The 19,680-nt window shown below is 45.7% G+C and overlaps 3 protein-coding genes across 3 annotated transcripts; 2 read left to right on the top strand and 1 right to left on the bottom strand.

The window, feature by feature from the left end:
• Positions 1-205: 205 nt before the first annotated feature.
• On the top strand, positions 206-11,181 carry ALG8 (ALG8 alpha-1,3-glucosyltransferase). Its single transcript, XM_088535030.1, has 13 exons — positions 206-304; positions 1,170-1,248; positions 1,793-1,986; positions 3,406-3,515; positions 4,439-4,506; positions 5,051-5,177; positions 6,395-6,498; positions 6,620-6,740; positions 7,091-7,230; positions 7,830-7,969; positions 8,900-8,997; positions 9,816-9,888; positions 10,527-11,181. Exons 1-13 carry the CDS (start codon positions 225-227, stop codon positions 10,756-10,758), a joined length of 1,566 nt encoding a protein of 521 aa, XP_088391156.1. The 5' UTR covers positions 206-224; the 3' UTR covers positions 10,759-11,181.
• Positions 11,182-12,155: 974 nt separating this feature from the next.
• NDUFC2 (NADH:ubiquinone oxidoreductase subunit C2) lies at positions 12,156-14,704 on the top strand. Its single transcript, XM_088534920.1, has 3 exons — positions 12,156-12,341; positions 13,855-13,998; positions 14,613-14,704. The coding sequence occupies exons 1-3, from the start codon at positions 12,203-12,205 to the stop codon at positions 14,660-14,662; spliced, it is 333 nt and encodes a 110-aa protein (XP_088391046.1). The 5' UTR covers positions 12,156-12,202; the 3' UTR covers positions 14,663-14,704.
• Positions 14,705-17,799: 3,095 nt separating this feature from the next.
• LOC148592421 (mid1-interacting protein 1A-like) lies at positions 17,800-18,570 on the bottom strand. The gene is made up of 2 exons (XM_088534924.1): positions 18,167-18,570; positions 17,800-17,833 (listed from the first exon to the last, which is right to left on the bottom strand). Exon 1 carries the CDS (start codon positions 18,568-18,570, stop codon positions 18,187-18,189), a length of 384 nt encoding a protein of 127 aa, XP_088391050.1. The 3' UTR covers positions 17,800-17,833; positions 18,167-18,186.
• Positions 18,571-19,680: the final 1,110 nt, after the last annotated feature.

Genomic DNA, 19,680 nt, shown 5'->3' on the forward strand with positions numbered 1-19,680 from the left:
TTAGTCCATTTATGCTCAAAAATAAATAAATAAAATTATTTATTCAACGAAAAAAACTCGAAGCCCCGGCACTTCGCCGAACCCATGTCCCTCATCACCACAGTCCCTGAGGCGACGGCGACGTCTGCGCACGCGCTGTAAGAGCCGGCGCGGGGCGGTTTAAACGGTCGGCGCGGGGCGGTTTAACGGTCGCGGCGCATGCGCGGCGGCCCCGTCAGCGCGCGATGGCGGCGGCGGCGCGGCGGTGGTTCTGCTCCCTGGCGCTCGGCGTCTCCTTCCTCAAGTGCCTCCTCATCCCCACGTAGTAAGAGCTTTTGCCTCCCTCCGTGCTCGGGGCTGCGCAGCGGCCGGACGTTGGGTCCCCTCAGCCGGGCTGGGCGCGGTTCTTTTCCCCCTCCTCTTCTCCCCCGGTTCTTTGTGGAGCTCGTTGCCTGCTCGGCGTTCAGAAATCCTCCCTCCTGCTCTGCCTTTCTTGTGAAACCTCCCAGAAAATCTGTTCAGTTACCCCGTTTATGTTATGCTTTTGTTTCCTTAACGATATGGCTTTTGTAGGCAGGGCACTACTCAGTGATGCCGCCTCCTTGCCCTTTCAGCAATATGAGTCTCTTTTTTTATTATTATTATTTTTTTATTTTCCCCAGAGTAAGGAGCTTTTTCTGGTGTTGACTTTGGCTTCTCAGAGCAGACTGGCCTTGTTTTGTACTGAGACACACTCGTAGCCTTCCATGTGCAATCCAGGCTCTCCAAATGCACCAAATCATTCGTGTTTTTTTATTGAAAAGCTTTAATGTTAACCAGTTAATCATACAGATAAAAGTACGGTTTTTATTTTTATAATTTTTTTTTAAGTCAAACCCACCAATTTTGGCATTGATGTCCGAAATAATAAATAATTATTTATAATTATTTATTATTATATATATATAATTTATAATTTATATATTATATATATAATATATATATAAATAATTTTCATTTAATAGTTTCCACTATATGCCCTATATACTGCTTCCTTGGTGCTGTTCAAATAACTTGATCGGAGTTTTTAGATCAGCTTTACAGCAGCTGCTGTGTAGGCTTTTTTATTTAATGTCTGTCAGTGGTGATTTGCTTTAAAATGTTTCTTCCTTAAGTGCATATATGTGGCTTTTAATGTAAACCTTCTTCAGTCATTCCACAGACTTTGAAGTGCATAGGAATTGGCTTGCCATCACTCACAACTTACCTCTCTCTCAGTGGTACTATGAAGTAAGTTGGGATTTGGGGGGCTGGAAAGTTATTCTTTAACTGCATGTAAGATACAGACATATTGGACATGTCAGCCTATTTGTATGCTAGAGGAGAAAACCATTTATTTGCAGAAAATGCGTGTCCTGGATGCTGGTGATTATTGGATACTGACGATTGTTGGCTACTGGTAGCTGTATAACAGTGGTGCCAAAACATACAGGTTGTTGGCCCTGTGTAATACTCAGGTTAAAAAAAAATCATGGAGCAGATGCTAGTTCTTGTGCTGGTGAAATGCAAAAGACAATTCAACGTGTGGTTAATGGGAAAGACTATGTAGTAAAAGAGCAAGTTGCATGGTAATATTAAATTGCCCCTCTCTTAGCTCTTGTCATGATAAAAGGGCTGGAGTGTAAGGAAAGACTGAGAGGGCTTGGACTGTTTAGCCAAGCTATTTAGCTGAAATAAAATGTGTTGACTGACTAGCTATGATAAACTATATATGATGTTTTTTAAATGACATGTCTTCAAAATTCTGAATGACTTGATCTCCTTTTGTTTTTAGGCTACTTCAGAATGGACCTTGGATTATCCACCATTTTTCGCTTGGTTTGAATATGCACTTTCACACATTGCCAAGTACTTTGACCCACAAATGCTGGTTATCCAAAACCTAAATTATTCCAGCCAAGCAACCATCTTCTTCCAAAGATTTTCTGTCATCTTTACAGATATCCTTTTTATATATGCTGTTCGTGAGTAAGTCTTAATGTTCTAATTTTAGGGAGAGTGGGTAGTCTTTTTAAAATCTTGAATTTCTAGAATAGCAACAGGTTATTTGAAGCTCATTTGTACAAATGAGCTGGTAGATACATGGAAAATCAAAATTGTTTTAACCCATTCCAAGAGAAATTGGGAGTGCAAGCTAAATGCAAGTTACTACTTTTGTTATTTCTGAACATATTCTTACTATACATAGATTGGATTTGTACACATTCAGAGTTTAGCTGTCTTTCACGCACTAGAGGTGTGCAGTTTTTCTTGTTGGGTTCACCTTGTAGGATTAAAGGACAGGTTGGGTGAACCCAGCTATTTTTTCATATTATTTCTCTTATTGCTGTAGTCGTCCAGATTAGAACTATGAAGGAAACTTGTGATAAAATACCCATATGATCAAATGTGCAAAGTGCATATGATCAAATGTGCAAAAATCTAGTGTTTGGGATATTCTTGTAAATGAACTGGCTATTTCAGGCCAAATTGCTAGTACTAGGAGGGAGAGGAGGGTTTTTTATGTGTGTGTTTTGTTTTTATTTTATTTGTTATGCCCTGGTTAGTAAAGGGAAATATTCATTTTATGCTCATATAGAATGGAGGAAGATATCATGGGAATTGCTGTCTTGCCCACTGTAAAGATTTGGCTCTAATATTCCATCTACTCAAAATTGGGGTAGAAAGATTAAAATGGGCAAAGTTATGTGTTCTTGTGTTACAGCATGTAAATTCTTTTATTTACTTTCTGCATCTGAAGTAGGCAAGCTTTGATTTGTCTGTTTGTTTGTTTGTTTTTTCTTTATTGTTCTGGCTCAGATATGTGTGAATGCGCTAGTTCTTTTAAAATAGTCCTACTTACACCAAGTTAGTGCAAGTCATCACTGAAGTTTTAATCTAACTTCACCTTCAGCATAATATGAGCTATATGGTTTTGCCAGTGAGAAGTAATAAGATATTTAAAAAACAATAAAATTATAACTTGCAATCTTGGTGGGAGTAAGGAAATGGGTTAATGGCGACCTGAGGACTTTAAATAGAATTTGGTATATTGTCACTAGATACAGCAAGACTTTGCTCATGCCTGAGCAATTAATAGGAAACAGACTATGACAATTTTTTATTATTCAAGCTAAGACATAATCCTGAGACTCTTTAAACTGCTTAACATAAGCTTTACCATGTGGAAAATACTACAATTATTTAACTTTAAAATTCTTTTACTTATTAAACTTGATTCATGTCATTCTCTTGACTTGGTGAACTTAGAAATAATTTTATTATTGCATTTTGTGCTAATAAAGTAGATATCTTCAGATTAAATGCACCTCCCAATTATTAAATTAGCAATTCATGTTTTCGTTAGCTGTTTCAATTGATCTTTCCTTTTATACTACTCTTGTTCAGATGCTGCAGATGTGTGAATGGGAGACGAGCTGGAAAGGATATTATGGAAAAACCAACATTCATTCTTGCTGCTCTGCTTTTGTGGAATTTTGGATTATTAATCGTGGATCGTATCCTTTCAAATCATAGTATATTCCTTTAATTTTTTTTTAACCTGTTACAGCATTTGCTACAAACCCATAAGCATTATTTCTGTCACAGAGAATAAAGTCAGTGACTGTGTTCATAGGGCTAGCTGAAAAACTTAGTGTTTTCTTTAGAATTATTATTTAGCAAGACAGAAAAATTTCAAAACTTTATCTGACTTGTCAGAACTCTAGGAGGACCAGTTTGGCTTCCTCTTTCTGCTGACTGCTCCTTCTCTACCTTCCTACAGAAATATCTGGGGAGAGTCTGGGCATGGTTCTAGATCTGTTCTATGGCAAGCAAAATCTTAGAAGTGCTATTGAATTGATTTATTCTGCATGAGAATTATTTCCTTACACTACCCTGAGCTATTCTAATATCCTCTTAATGTCAGTCAGTCTCAATATGCATCAATCTAGCTAATGAAGAAACACAGAGGAGAAAATGACAATTGTTTTATAGTTTGGGGCACTGGGCTTTGCAATCCACGTCTGAATTGCCTGCTGTCAGGTTGCGAGCGGCATCTCAGACCATTAATACGATACCAAGCAGATACTAATACTTAAGAATTTAAAAACTGAAGAATTTCATTCATGAGAGTATTCTAAGAAGCTTTAACATATCATAGTAATCTTTTTATTTGTTTTAATTTTTACTCGGTGAGTTGCAGGGAATGCAGGTACCCAGATTTTTATTAAAAGTTGCTGTATTTCGTCACAATTATATACCAGTATTAGTGAATCACATGTCTGTTCTTGCAAGTGAGATTGATTAATGATTTTTATGTCTATATGGAGTAAACTTAAGCTTAAATTTCCATTTTAATATGTTTGACTATACACTTGAGTTTTTCCAGGCAACTGACACTAGTAAAGAGACCTTTATTCCTTTCTTGACTCAAGTTCAGATATTCACTTCCAATACAACGGCTTTCTGTTTGGGCTGATGCTTCTTTCCATTGCTCGACTATGTCAGGTAAGCTTGAGTAGCTCTTTTCTGGTTATGTCATATGTGTTTTGGTTCGTTAATTCACTTCATGTTGCCACTCGTGTTGAACTTACTGGAAGCGGCTCAAAATTGAGGTGTGTTAAGGTGAATATTTAATTGTTTGTTAAGTTTGGGGGAAGAAGAGATATCGGAACTCACCATAAATGCTTGCTTATCAATGGTGAAGCATTCCTGTTCCCTGTAAGAAGGCTAAACTTTGTGTTACACCTAAATAAGGAGGCATGGCTTCTTGCCATCTTATCTTGTTATAAGACACCGCTCCTTAGAAGACACATCTCCAAGCTGCAAAACCTCCCAATTTCCAAATATCATGTGGAAATATAGTTTCCTTCTGTACATCTGCTGCATGACAGGATTTACTTTGCAATTTTGACTTATAATGCAAATACTCATTTAGCTTTATGCTGTGATGAATGTTCTGTTGCCTAATGAGGGCAGTAGAAGTGCCATTAAAAGCTTGTACAAGGAGAAAAGTTGAAAAGTTTGGGTTTTGTTTTGTTTCTACGTTTAGAAACGATACTTGGAGGGTGCTGCTCTTTTTGCTGTTCTTCTGCATTTCAAACACATCTATGTGTACGTGGCCCCAGCATATGGCATTTATTTGTTGCGATCTTATTGTTTTACTGCAAATAATACAGGTAAGATGTAAATGTTTCTTTACTCACTTTGGGGGGGCAGAACATGTTAATTAATGGGGTTTAGATAAGACTGAAGAAGAAAGGAAAATTGAAATTATCTTTGTAACAAGATGGCTGTAAGTCAAATGAATTAAATTCTGCTTGGGAAGCAGTGTTGGAAAGATCTATACTTGTTCCTGTAGAATTCCTGTTTCTTGAGTTCTTTTATAAGTAAAGCCAACACAAGCTAGCTGTAGATGCCAGTTTGAAGCCATAGGAAGCATTCAGAGTAGATATGGAATGATTAGGTAGCCTCAGAGGTTATTCCAAAGTCTTTCTTAGAATTTCTCTTCTTTTTTTAGCACTGAGAAATGTTTGATATTCCTCACACGAACAGAGAAGTCTCTGAAATGGCTCTTGAAAGAGAAGATGGATAAAGGTTGAAAAATGAAGGAGGTGCAGTGTGAAATAAATAAAAGGGCATAGATTAATGAGGAGCACAAATAAAAGAAATATAACCTATTTTAAAAGCAATTTTCCAACATGGAAAATAAGAATAGTTGCAAGCAAAAAGAAGTCTAGTGCTCCTGGGTAGGGTCTGGGCAGATCACAAGAGCTGGTTTTAAGAAAATAAGTCAGGCTCAAAAAGAGTCCTAATCTGAGCCCTACTCAGAAAGTCTTACAGTCCTACTAAATTAGAATTCATACTACTCTCATGTTATCGGTATTTTCCTGTAATTTAATAGACTTTTTTTTTTCCTGTTCAGTAGGATCTTTAGTAGTCTGTAATTTATTGATGAGGAAAAGTAACCCCACATTCAAGGCAACACACATGTAGCACATGGGTAGCACAATACAGCTGTGGTTTCAGGCCTATTTCAGTCTCTCATAAAATGTATCCTTGATGTGCAATAATTCCTGCCGCAGCCTTCTACTTATAGCTGTATCCTGATCCATAAGAAACTGAAGCTTGATTGTGATTTAGTCCTATATAAGCAATACATTTGATGCAGAGTCTAATTTGCTGACATCCAAGTTCCTTAGTGTAATAGTATATAAATCAGAATGTAGCTAAAGGTAGCTGTTGAAGTAAGCATTTGAATATATTTGATATAAAGGGCTGAATATATTGATATAAAGGTTGTATGTGTGCCAGCAATTCACTGTCAGGGTGGAATCTTTGTGCCCCTCCCTGCTTGCCCTGCTATCTCTATTCATAATCTTTTTGTTTCTCGTAGATGGATCCCTGAAGTGGAGAAGTTTCAGCTTTCTTCACACAACTCTCTTGGGACTGATTGTCTGTCTTGTTTCTGCACTTTCTTTGGGCCCCTTTATAGTATTGGTAATGATTCCTTTTTCACCTTTTATTCCCTCAATATTTTAGACAATGCATCCAAAATATAAACCATGTCTCATCTAAAAAAAGGTGTTTCTTTCATTATTTTTTTTTCCTTCCCGTTTAGGGCCAGCTGCCTCAGGTCCTTTCACGACTTTTTCCTTTCAAGAGAGGCCTCTGCCATGCTTATTGGGCCCCCAACTTCTGGGCTTTGTACAATGCCATGGATAAAGCGTTAACAGTTGTTGGTACAGTATAATAATCTTAGCATTTGTCACTTATTTACACACTTATTTGGCACTTAGTATCTGGCACTTATCCAGACATAAATCTCTGAATTTTAGTCTTCCCTCCCCATGTGAAATCCAGGGACCAAATTAGATTGCCTTAAATCTCTTGATAATCCACATATAATACAGTGCATGCTAACATTTTCTGGTTATTAGGTCAGAAATCAATCTTCCCTCTCTATCATTTTAAAAAGAAAAAGCTCACCTATATACTTAGTTTAGGTCTATTACATTGTATTACAAGTACTACTGCTTCTTTATTTTCTTTAACATTTATCAGCTTGTACTCTTTTATCATTTGTTTCCAGGTTTAAAGTATAACCTTCTTGACTCCACAAAAATACCTAAAGCCTCAATGACAGGAGGGTTGGTTCAAGAATTTCAGCATACTGTCCTCCCTTCTGTGACTCCACTAGCAACATTAATCTGTACTTTAATATCAATATTGGTAAGAACAAATAATGTTTTTGTAAACTTCACGTGTCCCATCCTCACTGGATTTTGTTTAATTATCATACATTCTACATGAGACTTTAGAGATCTTTGTGTGTGTGTGTGTGTGTGTGGATCAAATCAAATCAAACAATCGTGGATCAAAACCATTCTGCATACTAAGCTAGAAGTAGCCTTTTGTGATAGTGGGTGGTTGAAGGAGTATTCAAGAGCCGAAGAGAGAGGTTGATGGAATTGTTTGGGAAGTTTGTTGTGCTCCTAATAGTAGGAGCTACAGGTGAGCACAGTGTTTTCTGTATGACAAGCAAGGAATTGAGACTCGTTAAGTTATTAACTGGATACAAAGCTGTGGGTTTTTTTTGTTTGTCTGTTTTTTAATTCTAATGAGTCATTGTATTAGCCTTTGACCAGAAATATCTTTGTTTCAGCACCCTCAGTAGTAACTTTTATGAAATAAGTTTGGTGGGTTAGATTCAAAGCACATCCTGGGTACACTTGTGTTCATTGGTGTTGTAAAAGCTCTTGTGGCCTTTGGCTTGTGTCGGAGATCATTAAGCTTTTCACTGAAGTCTTGTTTTTGCCTGTTGTTTCTAGCCCTCTGTTTTCTGTCTTTGGTTTAAACCTCAAGGGCCCAGAGGCTTCCTTCAGTGCGTTGTTCTCTGTGCATTGAGCTCTTTCATGTTTGGCTGGCACGTGCATGAGAAAGCAATACTGCTTGCTATTCTGCCTTTAAGGTAAGTGAGCTCTGGAAGTTGTAGTTCACTAGCTGAACCTTTAGCCACTTGTTGAAGAATCCTCAAAAGAGGATCACGTTAGTTTTAAGAACGTTTCAATAATTAACACATTTACAGGCTGAAAAAAAATTAATGCACTTCTGGCAGAACTAATTTCAGACACCAATAAAAACATAGCCTTCTTAGAACATGACAACACGCACATAAAAGTATATGCAGGGAACTAGTGTGATGTTAAACAGTATCTTCTGTGCCTTAAAGGTATTCCCAACAGAATGAGTGGGAGAATGAAAAGTGCATGATCTTGAGATTATTAAGCAATTGAGAAGTCTGATGGGCAAGACTACCCGCTATGTACTCTCTCCTTTTTTCATTTTAAAATCACAGTATTTCAAGACGCATACCATAACAAAAAATCAGTGTGCTTGAATTCAGGTGCTTGATTGCCATTAGGATAACACAGAAACCCTTCAAACTGTGCTCATAGGAGACAGGGATTCAGACTTGAGGCCATGTGTGGCCACACAGCCCTAAAACAATTAATTCAGGTCTCCCTTATAGCCTCCATTTCATAGTGATTGTCTGGGAGCAGGGTTGATGAAATGTTTTGCTGATGTCAGATGGTGGTAGAAAGCAGGCTGCTTTCTCAAGGTCATTTTCTCCTTCCCTGCAACTAGTGTATTTGTGCAGTAAATCCATTGCACCAGTACCGTCAAGACCTGGATATTGTGTGTCCTGTAGGCTTGCCCTTTCCAGAGAAAAAAGAATTGGTTGCCTGGCTTCAGCAGCTAGGCATTATTGCTGTACTCGAGATCCATCTGATCTCCATTTGACCTGTTCTTCAGTCCGTGTTTTGTGATTTGTGTACTATGTAGCTGCAAATTTATTTTCTAAAAGACAAAAGTATAACACAAATTCTCGTCATTTTAGTTTGTTGTCTGTTCAGAGAGCAAAGGATGCTGGCATCTATTTGATTCTGACAACCACGGGTCATTTTTCACTTTTTCCATTGCTGTTTACATTACCAGGTAAAATATTTTCTTTCATTCTATGCATTCATCTTTTTTCTTTTTTTTTCTCCCTTCCCAGAGTTGACATGTGTTTGAGGTTATTTTGTGTAGAAAGTTGACAGTTGCAATAGTCTGTATGTCAGCATGTTTCCCCAAATCCAATCCCTCCAACTGGTGAAAGGAAACATTGCTTAAAAAATTCCATCTCAAGTTAAATGAGAACATGCAGGATAGAACAGATCTGTCTTTGTGCCCAAAAGCTGTTCCCTTCTCCCCATCCCTTTCATTTTAATTAAAGGTCTATTTGCTTGGCTTAACCCTTAGACCATCATAGCTACAACAACACTGCAACTTCTGTGTAATGATTGACATCCTTTTGATACACTCCAATCTAGACATATTCAGTTTGGGCTGATGCTGATTTGCAATAGAGAAGCCGCAGCCCTAAGGGATGAGCAGCTTCCTTTGTGTTCTCTAGTATCTAGCCTCTACAGAGCCTGCAACCTAGAGCTAGATATTTTTGGCTTGGCTTTCCCTTTAGTGCTTTAAGCTTCTCTGTAATTTTTTGATCTTTTTGAATATGAAAAAAAAATACTTTCAGTACCTTTGTGCATTGTAATTGTAATTAATGTTCAATATGCTTATAGATTCCTCAAGTACCTGTATTGCAATGCTTAGTATGTTATTAAATAAGTGTATTACATACTACTTAAGACACCTAAAGCTAAGACTTTTTTTTCCTGTTTGGAGAAAATAATTATTAAATAATGTGAGTTTCACTAGTATAATTTTTTTAAAAAAATCTTTTAACTCTTAAAATGTTCTTTGTATTTCAGAACTTCCAATTAAAATACTGCTGATGCTGCTGTTTACTATTTATAGCTTCTCTTCACTGAAATCTCTATTCAGGTAATTAAACAAACTGTTCCTGAAGGCAAGAATGAAACCACTTCTGTCACTGGCAACAGTGTTGCCATCAGGGTTGAATGGGTTGGCAAATGGATGTTATCCTAGTGGAATACTCATCAAGAAATGATGATACTTCTGTCCTAGACTCAACAGTCGTGTCCTAAGTCTTGTCTCCTATTAAACATCCTCATTGTGTTTGAACTGGAGCCTCTGCCCTGTACTCACAGGGGATGGTAAATTCACACAACTCACACGCCTCTATGCACTATTAAAGCACAAAATTTTAGCCTGTGGGTTTTGAAATTGATATTAGAACATCTAGAACACTGAATTCTCTGGTCATTGTTCATCTGTGCTGGAAGTTATAAATACTATTGCATTTTGCAAAAATGCTTTTAGTTTTTATGTGTGAAGTGGCAGGCTGCAAATAACATGTTCTGACAAAGAGCTATAATTTGACAACCAAATGCTTACAGAAAACTCCCTGTAAACTCTCTACAGTCAAATGTATTGCCTGTTCTTTGCAAGAAGTATTGATGCATAAATCTACTGAAATTTGGTTGAGGGGGGGAGTGGTAAGTGGGAAAAATCGCATTATTTATGCTATTAACATTTTAACTCTTTTCTTTCTCTTTCAGGAGAGAGAAGTCTCTACTGAACTGGCCTGAGACAATCTACCTCTTTCAACTAGTGCCTTTGGAAATCTTCTGTGAAATTGTATTTCCCCTGACCCCCTGGAAACTCACCCTGCCGTTTGTTCCCCTGTTGTTGACCTCTGTGTACTGTGCTCTGGGCGTCACTTACGCTTGGCTGAAACTTTATGTCTCTGTCCTGACTGAACCAGCCTCTGTCAGACAAAAGGCAGAGTAAAACCGCATTGCTGGGACCCACCAGGTTATTCCACGGAGAGGAAGATCCAGCACTGAGGAGCTGTCGTGAGAAAGGGAACCTGTCCGTGAGGCAGGAGCACAAGCACCTTTCAGCCCCCGGAGGGAGGGTTTCTCTTCCCAACAGCCCTGTGCTGTCCAACTAGAATACCTCTTAGCTCCTGACAATAATGTGTAGCTTAGACACCAGGAATAAACTGTGAAACTTAATGAAAAGGCCCTTGTCTTCATATTGGCCATTTAAAAAGTCCAGGCTTCCGTCCCGAAGAAAACCGCCCCGGCCTTCTCCTTATTGTTGCATTTTAGTGAAAAATCAGTGTGACAAATTACAAGGGATTATTGCTGTAAAGAAGAGAGCATAATAACTGCTTACTGTGGAATATGTAAATAAAAGACTTCTTGTTTTTGCAATGATATCTTTGTCTTGAGTATCTCATATTTTTTTTCATCTCATGCACAAACTCTGCTGTGCCTTTAGGATAGGTTAGTGACTACCTGAAAACCACCTGAAGCTTTGAGTTAGTTTCTTAACAGATCTGTGTGTCTCTGATCTTTCTATTTCGGGGGCTGTTCAAGGAGGTTTTGCTATGCTTCCCTCTTCTGCTTTTATTTAGTTAGTTATGGAGACAAGGCTGCTAAATGAAGAAATGGGGCTGTGGAACCTCATGGCTAATCCCAAAAGCCACAGTGTCCATGTAAGCATTTCTCCAGCACCTTACCCTGAAGGTAACTGGATATTACAGGATGAAAAGCGTGGAATATATAGGTGTTAACCTCTGCAGCATCATGTGCAGAGTTCTTTTTGAATCTGTAAAAGTGATAAATTACCTGCAAGTCACGACTTGTCTCCATTTAAACTGTGTAATTGTCCTTCAGCTTTCTGCTCTAGCCATTGAAGTCTCTGCAGGGGCCTCGAGGCTATAGAGAAAAGTGGGGAAGAACACTTTTTTTCCAAATAGTTATTGATTTTTTCCCCTAGATTTGTTGAGTGACTGCGTTTAGAGGGGATAGTTGAATTAAACACTTATTCCTTCTAGCCTGTGAGAAAGGGGGATGTTAAAATACCATGTTATGAAAGCGGGCTCTGCACAACGCGGCCTTAAGCTATCACCGGAGACAACAAGGGCGGTAGAGCTCGCTCTCGGGCTCCCCTATCCCGGTTTCTTCCCCCCGTTTTTTTCCCTTTTCCTGGGTTTCTCTCCCGGTTTCTCCCCCCGTTTTTCCCCTTTTCCTGGGTTTCTCTCCCGGTTTCTCCCCCCGTTTTTCCCCTTTTCCTGGGTTTCTCTCCCGGTTTCCCCCCTCGCTCTTCGCCCTTTTCCCGGCCTCCCGCGGCGGGGGCGCTGCGGACGGCGGAACGCGGCGCGCGGCAGCGGCGCGCGGCGGACGGGCGGCGCGCGGCACCGCTCACCTTGGCGCGCGGCGCCATCATGGCCTTCCTGCCGGACGAGGCGCGGGGGCTGCCGCCGCCGCCGCTGCTCAACCGCGGCTCGGCCTGGCTCGGCTTCTCGGGCTGGTTCGCGGCCCTGCTCGACAACGCCTTCAACCGGCGGCCCGCGCTGCGCGCCGGTGCGGCGGGGACGGCGGGGACGGGGCGGGGGGCTCTGAGGCGGCGGGGCTGGGGGGGCGTTGGGTGTCGGCGGGCTGAGGTGAGGGGAGCTGGGAGGTCTGGGGAGTGTTTGAGGGTTGAGGTGAGGGAATCTGGGGGGTTTGGGGCTGTTTGAGGGTTGGAGGGTTGAGGTGAGGGAATCTGGGGGGTTGAGGTGAGGGGAGCTGGGGGGTTTGGGGGTGTTTGAGGGATGGAGGGCTGAGGTGAGGGGAGATGGGAGGTCTGGGGGCTGTTTGAGGGTTGAGGTGAGGGGAGCTGGGGGTCTGGGGATGTCTGAAGGTTGGAGGGTTGAGGTGAGGCGAGCTGGGGATCTGGGGGCTGTTTGAGGGTTGAGGTGAGGGAATCTGTGGGGTTTGGGGGTCTTTGAGGGATGGAGGGCTGAGGTGAGGGGAGATGGGGAGTCTGGGGGATGTTTGAGGGTTGAGGTGAGGCGAGCTGGGGGTCTGGGGATGTCTGAAGGTTGGAGGGTTGAGGTGAGGGGAGCTGGGGGTCTGGGGGGTGTTTGAGGGTCAGCGGGTTGAGGTGAGGGGAGCTGGAGGTCTGGGGGGTGTTTGAAGGTTGAGGTGAGGGAATCTGGGCAATTTGGGGGTGTTTGAGGGATGGAATATTGAGGTGAGGGGAGCTGGGGGTTTAGGGGGTGTTTGAGGGTTGAGGTGAGGGGAGCTGGGGGTTTGGGGGGTGTTTGAGGGATGAAGTGAGGGAATCTGGGGGATTTGGGGGGTGTTGGAGCGATGGAGGGTTGAAGTGAGGGGAGCTGGGGGGTCTGTGGGGTGTTTGAAGGTTGGAGGGTTGAGGTGAGGGGAACTGGGGGGTTTGGGGGTGTTTGAGGGTTGGGGGCTCTGCAGTGAGGGGATCTGGGGGATTTTGAAGGTGGGAGGTTTGAAGGGTAGGGATGGAGGGGATTTGCGGTTTTTGAGGGGTTGGGGGGTGTTTGAAGGTTTGGAGCGTAAAAGGTGGGAGGCCTTGGGGGTCTCTGAGGTGGGGGAGTGGAGCGGTTGAGGGGTGTAGGAGGGCTCTGGGGTTGATGTGAGGGGGTTTGGGGGGGTGTGAGGATTAGGGGGGGTTGATGGAAGGGCCTGGAGGGATCTGGGGCTGTTCAAGGGCTTGGGGGCTCTGAGGTGAGAGGCTGGAGGGATATGGGGGTTGTTTGAGGGGTGAGGTGAAGAGCTGGGGGGGGCTCTGAGGTGGGGGGCCTGTTTGGGGGTGCTGGAGGGCATGGGGGGCTGTAGAAGGGGGTTGTATGGGCGGATCTGTAGGGACTGGGAGAGCTGGGGGCACCCTGGGGTAAGGAGCCTGTTGAGGGGGGACGAGATGTGGGGCCGAGGGAGCTCAAAGTGGGGCAGGGGAGCAGGGGCACTGCAGCTCCCCTGGCACTTGCCGCTGTGTTGGGTGGTCTTTCGTGGGGGGATTTTATTTTATATGTGGTTTTATTCGTGCCCACCGATGGCCTTGGACTTTCTCGTCGTAATCCAGGTGTCCACCGCCAAATCCTGTTCACGACGGTGGGCTGGTTTGTTGGATACCACCTCATAAAACGTTCAGAGTATATACACGCCAAGCGGGACAGGGAGCTGTTGGAGTATGTCAGGCAACATCCCGAGGACTTTAAGATACAAGGTATAGTGAGTTGTTATTTTAAGAAAAACATTGATCTGCCATAATGTAGACACTAATAAGCACTAATATTTATCAATATGTTGCTGTGCTACTGATCAAATCCATTCTTTACTGGCGAGTCCATCATACTTTGCATTTGATTTGCAACATCAATTGCAGCAGTAGTCAGGAAACCTGATGTATAAAAAGGGAGATAAATATGTGATTTAAAAAGAGACATTCTCACTCAGCAAACCAGCTGCCTTGATAACTCATTCTTATTCTGAAAAACTTATTTTAGTATAAAAATTGCAACACCACAGCAGACTAAATTCATGCCAGTGAAAGAGAAACAGTGAAAGTAAGAAAAATTTGCCCTGGGCTGTGTCAGTAGATAATCTGTAGAAATAACCCTGAAGAACAAGCTCCCTTTACTGGTGGGAAAAGGAAGAGAAGTTTCCTACTCAGTTTCTGCATCAAGTTAATAGTTCACCGGAGGTAGCAAGAGACAAGTGTTTGGTGACCTTGTTAGCTGGTTTTTGTCAATAAAATAACCCTTTGCTATTTGAGACTTCAAAATCTACCTCAAATATTGTGTTGTTTCTTTTCCCAATTCCATTCATTGCCTTTTGCAGAAAAGAAGAAAATAGGAGAGCTTTTGGAGGATTTCTATCCCGTTCGCTGAGGATTTCTTCAGCAGCTGCGAGCTTGTGTCACCAAACACAGAGCTCCCAACCAGTTCCCACTGCTAACTTAAACAAGCTGAACCTTAGTAACATTGAAACGCACAGAGCTTGGGAAAAAAGGCTTATTCATTTTCATTTAATTAAAATTATGATTAAATACGTAAGTGTTTCATTATTCCTTACTTTGACATTATATCGTCGTGCGTGTAGCATTGATATTTGTAATATGGTAATAATCTCAATTTATCTCTTTTTATGTTTTTAAGAATTATTAAGGCTATTAATTGTGAAAATGGAACGTTGTTTATGTAGAGTACTTAAACAGGTGGATGGAGAGATTCCTGCTTTCTGATTCTCACTAGCTTTTTCCCTAACTTTGGAGCAATCAGCCCTGGAGGACACTAGTGGAATCAAAGCCAGAGGTTGACTGTTAAGAAGTTCTGTACCGCCAGGGGCAATATAGGCCCTCTGTAATTGATTCCCTCTATGTTTTGCCTCCTCACTTTGCTTTTTCCTTGCTGAGGAGGAAGATCAGGATCCAACCTTTCTACTTCCCAACTTGGTTTGTGGATGCTGAATCCACAGCTCGAACCCTGGTGTTTTCCAGATGTGCTGGAGATCTGCAGCTCTTCTGAATTTCACTTTGGGGGCGAAGTGCTCGGCCCATCTGAAGGCCAGAGAGTTTCCAAATGTGTTTTAACTGCTTGGGTCTGAAAACACAGAAATGTAAAAGAAATTGTTGAGGCTGTTTTAGGGTCTTTAAGCAAAGTCAGCAATGGTTCGATATCACCAAGGAAACTTATGAAAACGGTCTTGAAAACCCTGTGAAATTTCTAGTATTTTTGCAGATTTACACCTCCTCCTTGCCTTTTTTTGTTACTGGGTAGTGACTCTCTTAACCTCCCCTTGTGAGCAATGGTTCCAAGCACAGAGTGCATTTTTGCGGGTACAGGGGAGGATCCGGATAGGAGGAGGACTCCAGCTTTTGTTGCAACCATTATCAAAGTTCCTTTGTTGGTTTAAATTACCAATCTGGATTTCTCAATCTGTGGGATTTTGGGCCAAGATCCCTCCAGGGCTGTTGCATTCCCTAGCGAGCAGCCTCTAGCCAGGGCAGCTTTTTGCACTGTGCACTGTCTGGAGGTACTTTCTCAAGCGCCTTTTTTTGGGAGGAAGCCAGAAGCTTTAGGAGCTGGAGCTGTTCATACCCCCTGGATGCGGCTGCGGGTTCAGCTCCCTATTCCCATCCCGTCCTGTCGCTCTTGGGTGTTAGAGCTGCTGCTGCTGGAGCAGGAGTGTGTCCTTGCTGTAACGCAGGAGGTGGCCCTCAGCTCCAGCATCCCTGTGTCCCGGGATCCACATGCCCAAGAGCAGAGGAGCCTGTGTAAAATGGGTGTGAGGAAAGGACCTGTCCCCCTCCATCCCAGGGGACTGAAAACGGGCCACGTCCACCACCAGGAGCTGAGGCAGCCCTGCTAGAGGAGAACCCCCCTCAGGACCAGCCCTGCTGGGTCAGCACATGGGGACACTGCTCTCTACCCCTGAAGAGGAGCTTTCCCCTTCCCTGTCCCTAGGAGAGGCTTCAGCCACGAAAAAGCACCACTTCTGATCGCTCAGAGAGGCAGGGGACAAGCTGCAAATGAACAGTCAGTGCTGGAGAGGGCACCAGCATCTCTCGACTTTGTGTGACTTCCGAGGATGTCCGTGTTGACTTTGGGAAAAAGGAGTTCCCAGTGACCACTGAGATGCCTCTATTCCAGCCGTGCTGTCAATGGTGGCCTGAGCTCTGGTGTCCTCAACTGCCTGGTTCTGTCCTGGTCACAGGGGAGCCCAGAGGCACCGCCCGGGACCGGCACCGGGTCCCTGCTGAGCGGGGTGGCAGCGCAGAGCCTGGGCGCCGCGGCTGGGCAGGGCTGCTCCCGACCTCCTGCCTCCGTGGGGGCAGCCACCGGGACCCCCACCCGAGTGACATCCACGCACGGGGCCCCGGAGCATCCAGGCTCCCTCCAGCCGGGACACGGTCCCGGCTGCAGGAATTGCATCATCCCGTCCCCATCGCCAGCACAGAGTCCAAGGCCGGGCAAGCAGCGGCTCTGCGTGTCCTGACACGGCCGTGCAGCGGGATCAAAACAGCCTCCTATTTTAGGAACATCCCGCGGCCACAGCTCAGCCCACGGCCGAGACGGGTCATGCTGCGAGGATGAGAGAGGGGCCTCGGCAGCCTCCCGGCTCCGTGTCCTCCACTGCCTCCATGGAGCGGAGCCTGGAGGTGAGGGATGCCGGGTGCCCTGTGCCAGGGAGGATGTGGGAGCTCTGGAGAGCGGCGCGTTGTGCCCGCCGGGGAGGGAGCTGCACCGCGGAGCCCGGGCAGCGCTGCTGCCTGCAGGCGGCCGCGCTCGAGGGCAGCAGCTCCGAGCACCCCCTGGTCTGCGGGAGATGGAGCACAGGAGCTGGAGCCCTCACCTGCTGGAGCTGCTGATTTTGCTGAATCTATGAGTTTTCATGAGTCCTGCCCCTTTCCCCACCCAAGCAGAGCTCAGACCAGCCCAGGCCCCTGTGTTAGCAAGGGTCAGGATGGGGCTGAAACCAGGGACAGATTCCAGGAGGGAAGCTGCAGAGAGGACATGAGGCTGGGCAAGATGTGTGCAAGGAGAGGGCCAGCATGTGCCACCAGAACTGATGCATGGCTGTGCCCACCGCAGCACCTTAAAACTTTAGCACGAGTAGATGAGATTCCACACCATGGGAGATCCCAGCTTGGGACCAGCCCTGCTGGGAGGGAGCAGGGTCTGGCCTGGCTCTGGGCAGGTCCTTGGCCTGAAGGAAAGCACCACCACGGACAGGCACCTTCAAGGCATTTGTTTTATTGTCAAGGATGGGGGAAAGTCCAGCCCAAGTCCAGGTACCAGCTGGAGAAGGGACTCAGCGTTTCCAAGGGCCTGTGACAGTTCTCAGTGCAATGGGACGATGCAGGCGCCTGCAGGCTGCTCTTTGAAAATAGAGGTAAGTCTCGAGCCCAGGAGCTCTTCGCATGGACCCCCGAGACGACGGCGGGTGTCTCTGCATGCAGGGACAACAGGCAAGGAGGCTCTCACAGGGTCAAACCCGTCGCTGTTGTGCAGTTCCAGCGGGAGCGAGGAGCTGCCTCGGTGCATGGAGGACGAGGAGGTCTGTGGGAAGAGGCAGAGATGATGTGTGCTGGTGGCACCTCTCCTTCGTGTCACCCACACCAGTGCTGCAAGGGCACCTGCCACAACCCCAAACACCCACACAGGGCTTTTTTGTGCCCAGGTGCCCAGCGAGGGACCCGGGTGCAAACATCAACCCTCCAACACGGTCGGCATTGACCACAAGAGATGAATCCCAGTCCCATCATGGAGCTCTCCATGTGCTGGCATTAGGAGGGGTGTCCCCGCCACGTCAACGCAGTTCCCCAAGGCGCCCTCGGCCCCGGACCCCGTCTCCCTTCGGCCCGTTGTGCCGCTGTCGGCACCAGCTCTCACCTCGTAGGCCGGGGCGCCGTTCACCAGCTGGGCTGCCCCTCGCCGAGGTTGATCTGCTCCAGGATCTGGCTGTAGCGCCGCGTGAGCGCGTTGGCGTCCCTGGCGAGGTGGGTGAGCACCTGCTGCAGGCCGTGCAGGTGGTGGCAAAGGCGCTCTTCCAGGTCGGCGCCCTCGGCCTGCTCGGGCGCCGGCTGCGCGCCGTCGTCGGGCGCGCTCTGCTCGCCGCCGCCGCCCAGGCCTCTCTGCACCACGGGCCTCATGGCCTTGAGCAGCTGGTAGCGCTCGTAGAGGTCCGTGCGGGCGCCGGCGCCGGCCTCGGGGGGCTCCGCGAAGACGCCCCGCAGCAGGCTGGGGAACATCACCTCGCGCTCCATCCTCTGCGTGGCCGACAAATACTGCTCCATGGCGCGGCGGCCGCGGCTGCGCAGCGCTGCCCGGGGTGCGCTCGCCTGGCCCGGCCTGGCCTCCGCGGCGGCTTCTTGTGGCGGCGCCGCCGCGCGGGGCGGCCGTCCCTCCTCCGCGCGCAGCCAATGGCCGCGCCGGCCGGCGGCAGCAGCCGGGCTTGGCCGCGGCCACGGCCTGAGCCCCTGCACGGCCTTGGCCCCAGCTGGCTGCAGGCCCCGGGGCCGCTGCTGCCCGGAGCAGGACGTGGACACGAGCGCAGCAGCACAGGGCCCTCCTGGCCCGTCCTCGCTGTGCTGCTGCTGCTGCTGGAGACGGTGCGGAGAGCGCTGAGCTCGTGCCCCCCTCGCCCCGTTACGTCCCCCTCATGTCATCACGCCATTCGTGCTGTGCAGATCCTGCTGAGATACCCTGAAACGTGGTTTTCTCACAGCTGACACAGAAGTGACAGGTAGCAGCAGCAGCCAGGGAGGAATTTTCAGAAAAAAGGCACTGTCATTAAGCTACTGTGTTAATCTTGGCATTACCTGAGAACCAGGCATCTAATTACTGAAGTCACTATATATAATATATATTCATGTACTTACATAAATATATTTAGGCTAATTGGCAGATAACCTGCTGGAAAGCAGATCTATAGAGAAACAGCTGTTGGTCGTGGTGGACATCAAGCTGACTGTGGGTCAGCAATGAGCCCTCATAGCACAGATGGACCCTAGTTCCCCCAGCTGCACTAGGAACAGCATTTCCAGGTCGAGAGGGCCTCTTCTCCTCAGGGAATTACAGATCCTGCCAGAAACTTATTTGGTCTGTGCCTGCTCTCAGTGCACGGACATGGGGTGACATGGGGCTCCTGGAGGGTTTTGCAGATCTCAGGGCCCACTGTGTCCCCTCCAGTCCCCTTTCCATATCCTCTGCTGCGTCTCAGCTGCAGGAGGCCCTCTCCTCTTCTACTCAGTCTTGGTGAGGCCACAACTGGAGGTGTCCCGTTCTGGGCTCCTCCAAACTAAAGAAGTAAAGTGCTTTCAAGAGAATGAAGGGACTGGAGAATCTTTCACATGAGGAAAAGGTGGAAGAGAAAATGGAGGGAGGAATCTTATCCATGTGTATAA

Source organism: Tinamus guttatus, unplaced genomic scaffold (assembly GCF_059628265.1).
Source record: "Tinamus guttatus ecotype Peru unplaced genomic scaffold, ASM5962826v1 Tinamus_guttatus_pri_ptg000602l, whole genome shotgun sequence".
NCBI classification, from domain to species: Eukaryota; Metazoa; Chordata; class Aves; order Tinamiformes; family Tinamidae; genus Tinamus; species Tinamus guttatus.

Coding starts and splice junctions, on each gene's coding strand:
- ALG8 (XM_088535030.1), top strand. CDS start 225: ATGGCGGCGGCGGCGCGGCGGTGGTTCTGCTCCCTGGCGCTCGGCGTC. Junction 1,249..1,792: donor TCTCTCAGTGGTACTATGAA/GTAAGTTGGGAT, acceptor TTTTGTTTTTAG/GCTACTTCAGAATGGACCTT. Junction 3,516..4,438: donor TGGATTATTAATCGTGGATC/GTATCCTTTCAA, acceptor ACTCAAGTTCAG/ATATTCACTTCCAATACAAC.
- NDUFC2 (XM_088534920.1), top strand. CDS start 12,203: ATGGCCTTCCTGCCGGACGAGGCGCGGGGGCTGCCGCCGCCGCCGCTG. Junction 12,342..13,854: donor GCGGCCCGCGCTGCGCGCCG/GTGCGGCGGGGA, acceptor GTCGTAATCCAG/GTGTCCACCGCCAAATCCTG. Junction 13,999..14,612: donor CGAGGACTTTAAGATACAAG/GTATAGTGAGTT, acceptor TGCCTTTTGCAG/AAAAGAAGAAAATAGGAGAG.
- LOC148592421 (XM_088534924.1), bottom strand. CDS start 18,570: ATGGAGCAGTATTTGTCGGCCACGCAGAGGATGGAGCGCGAGGTGATG.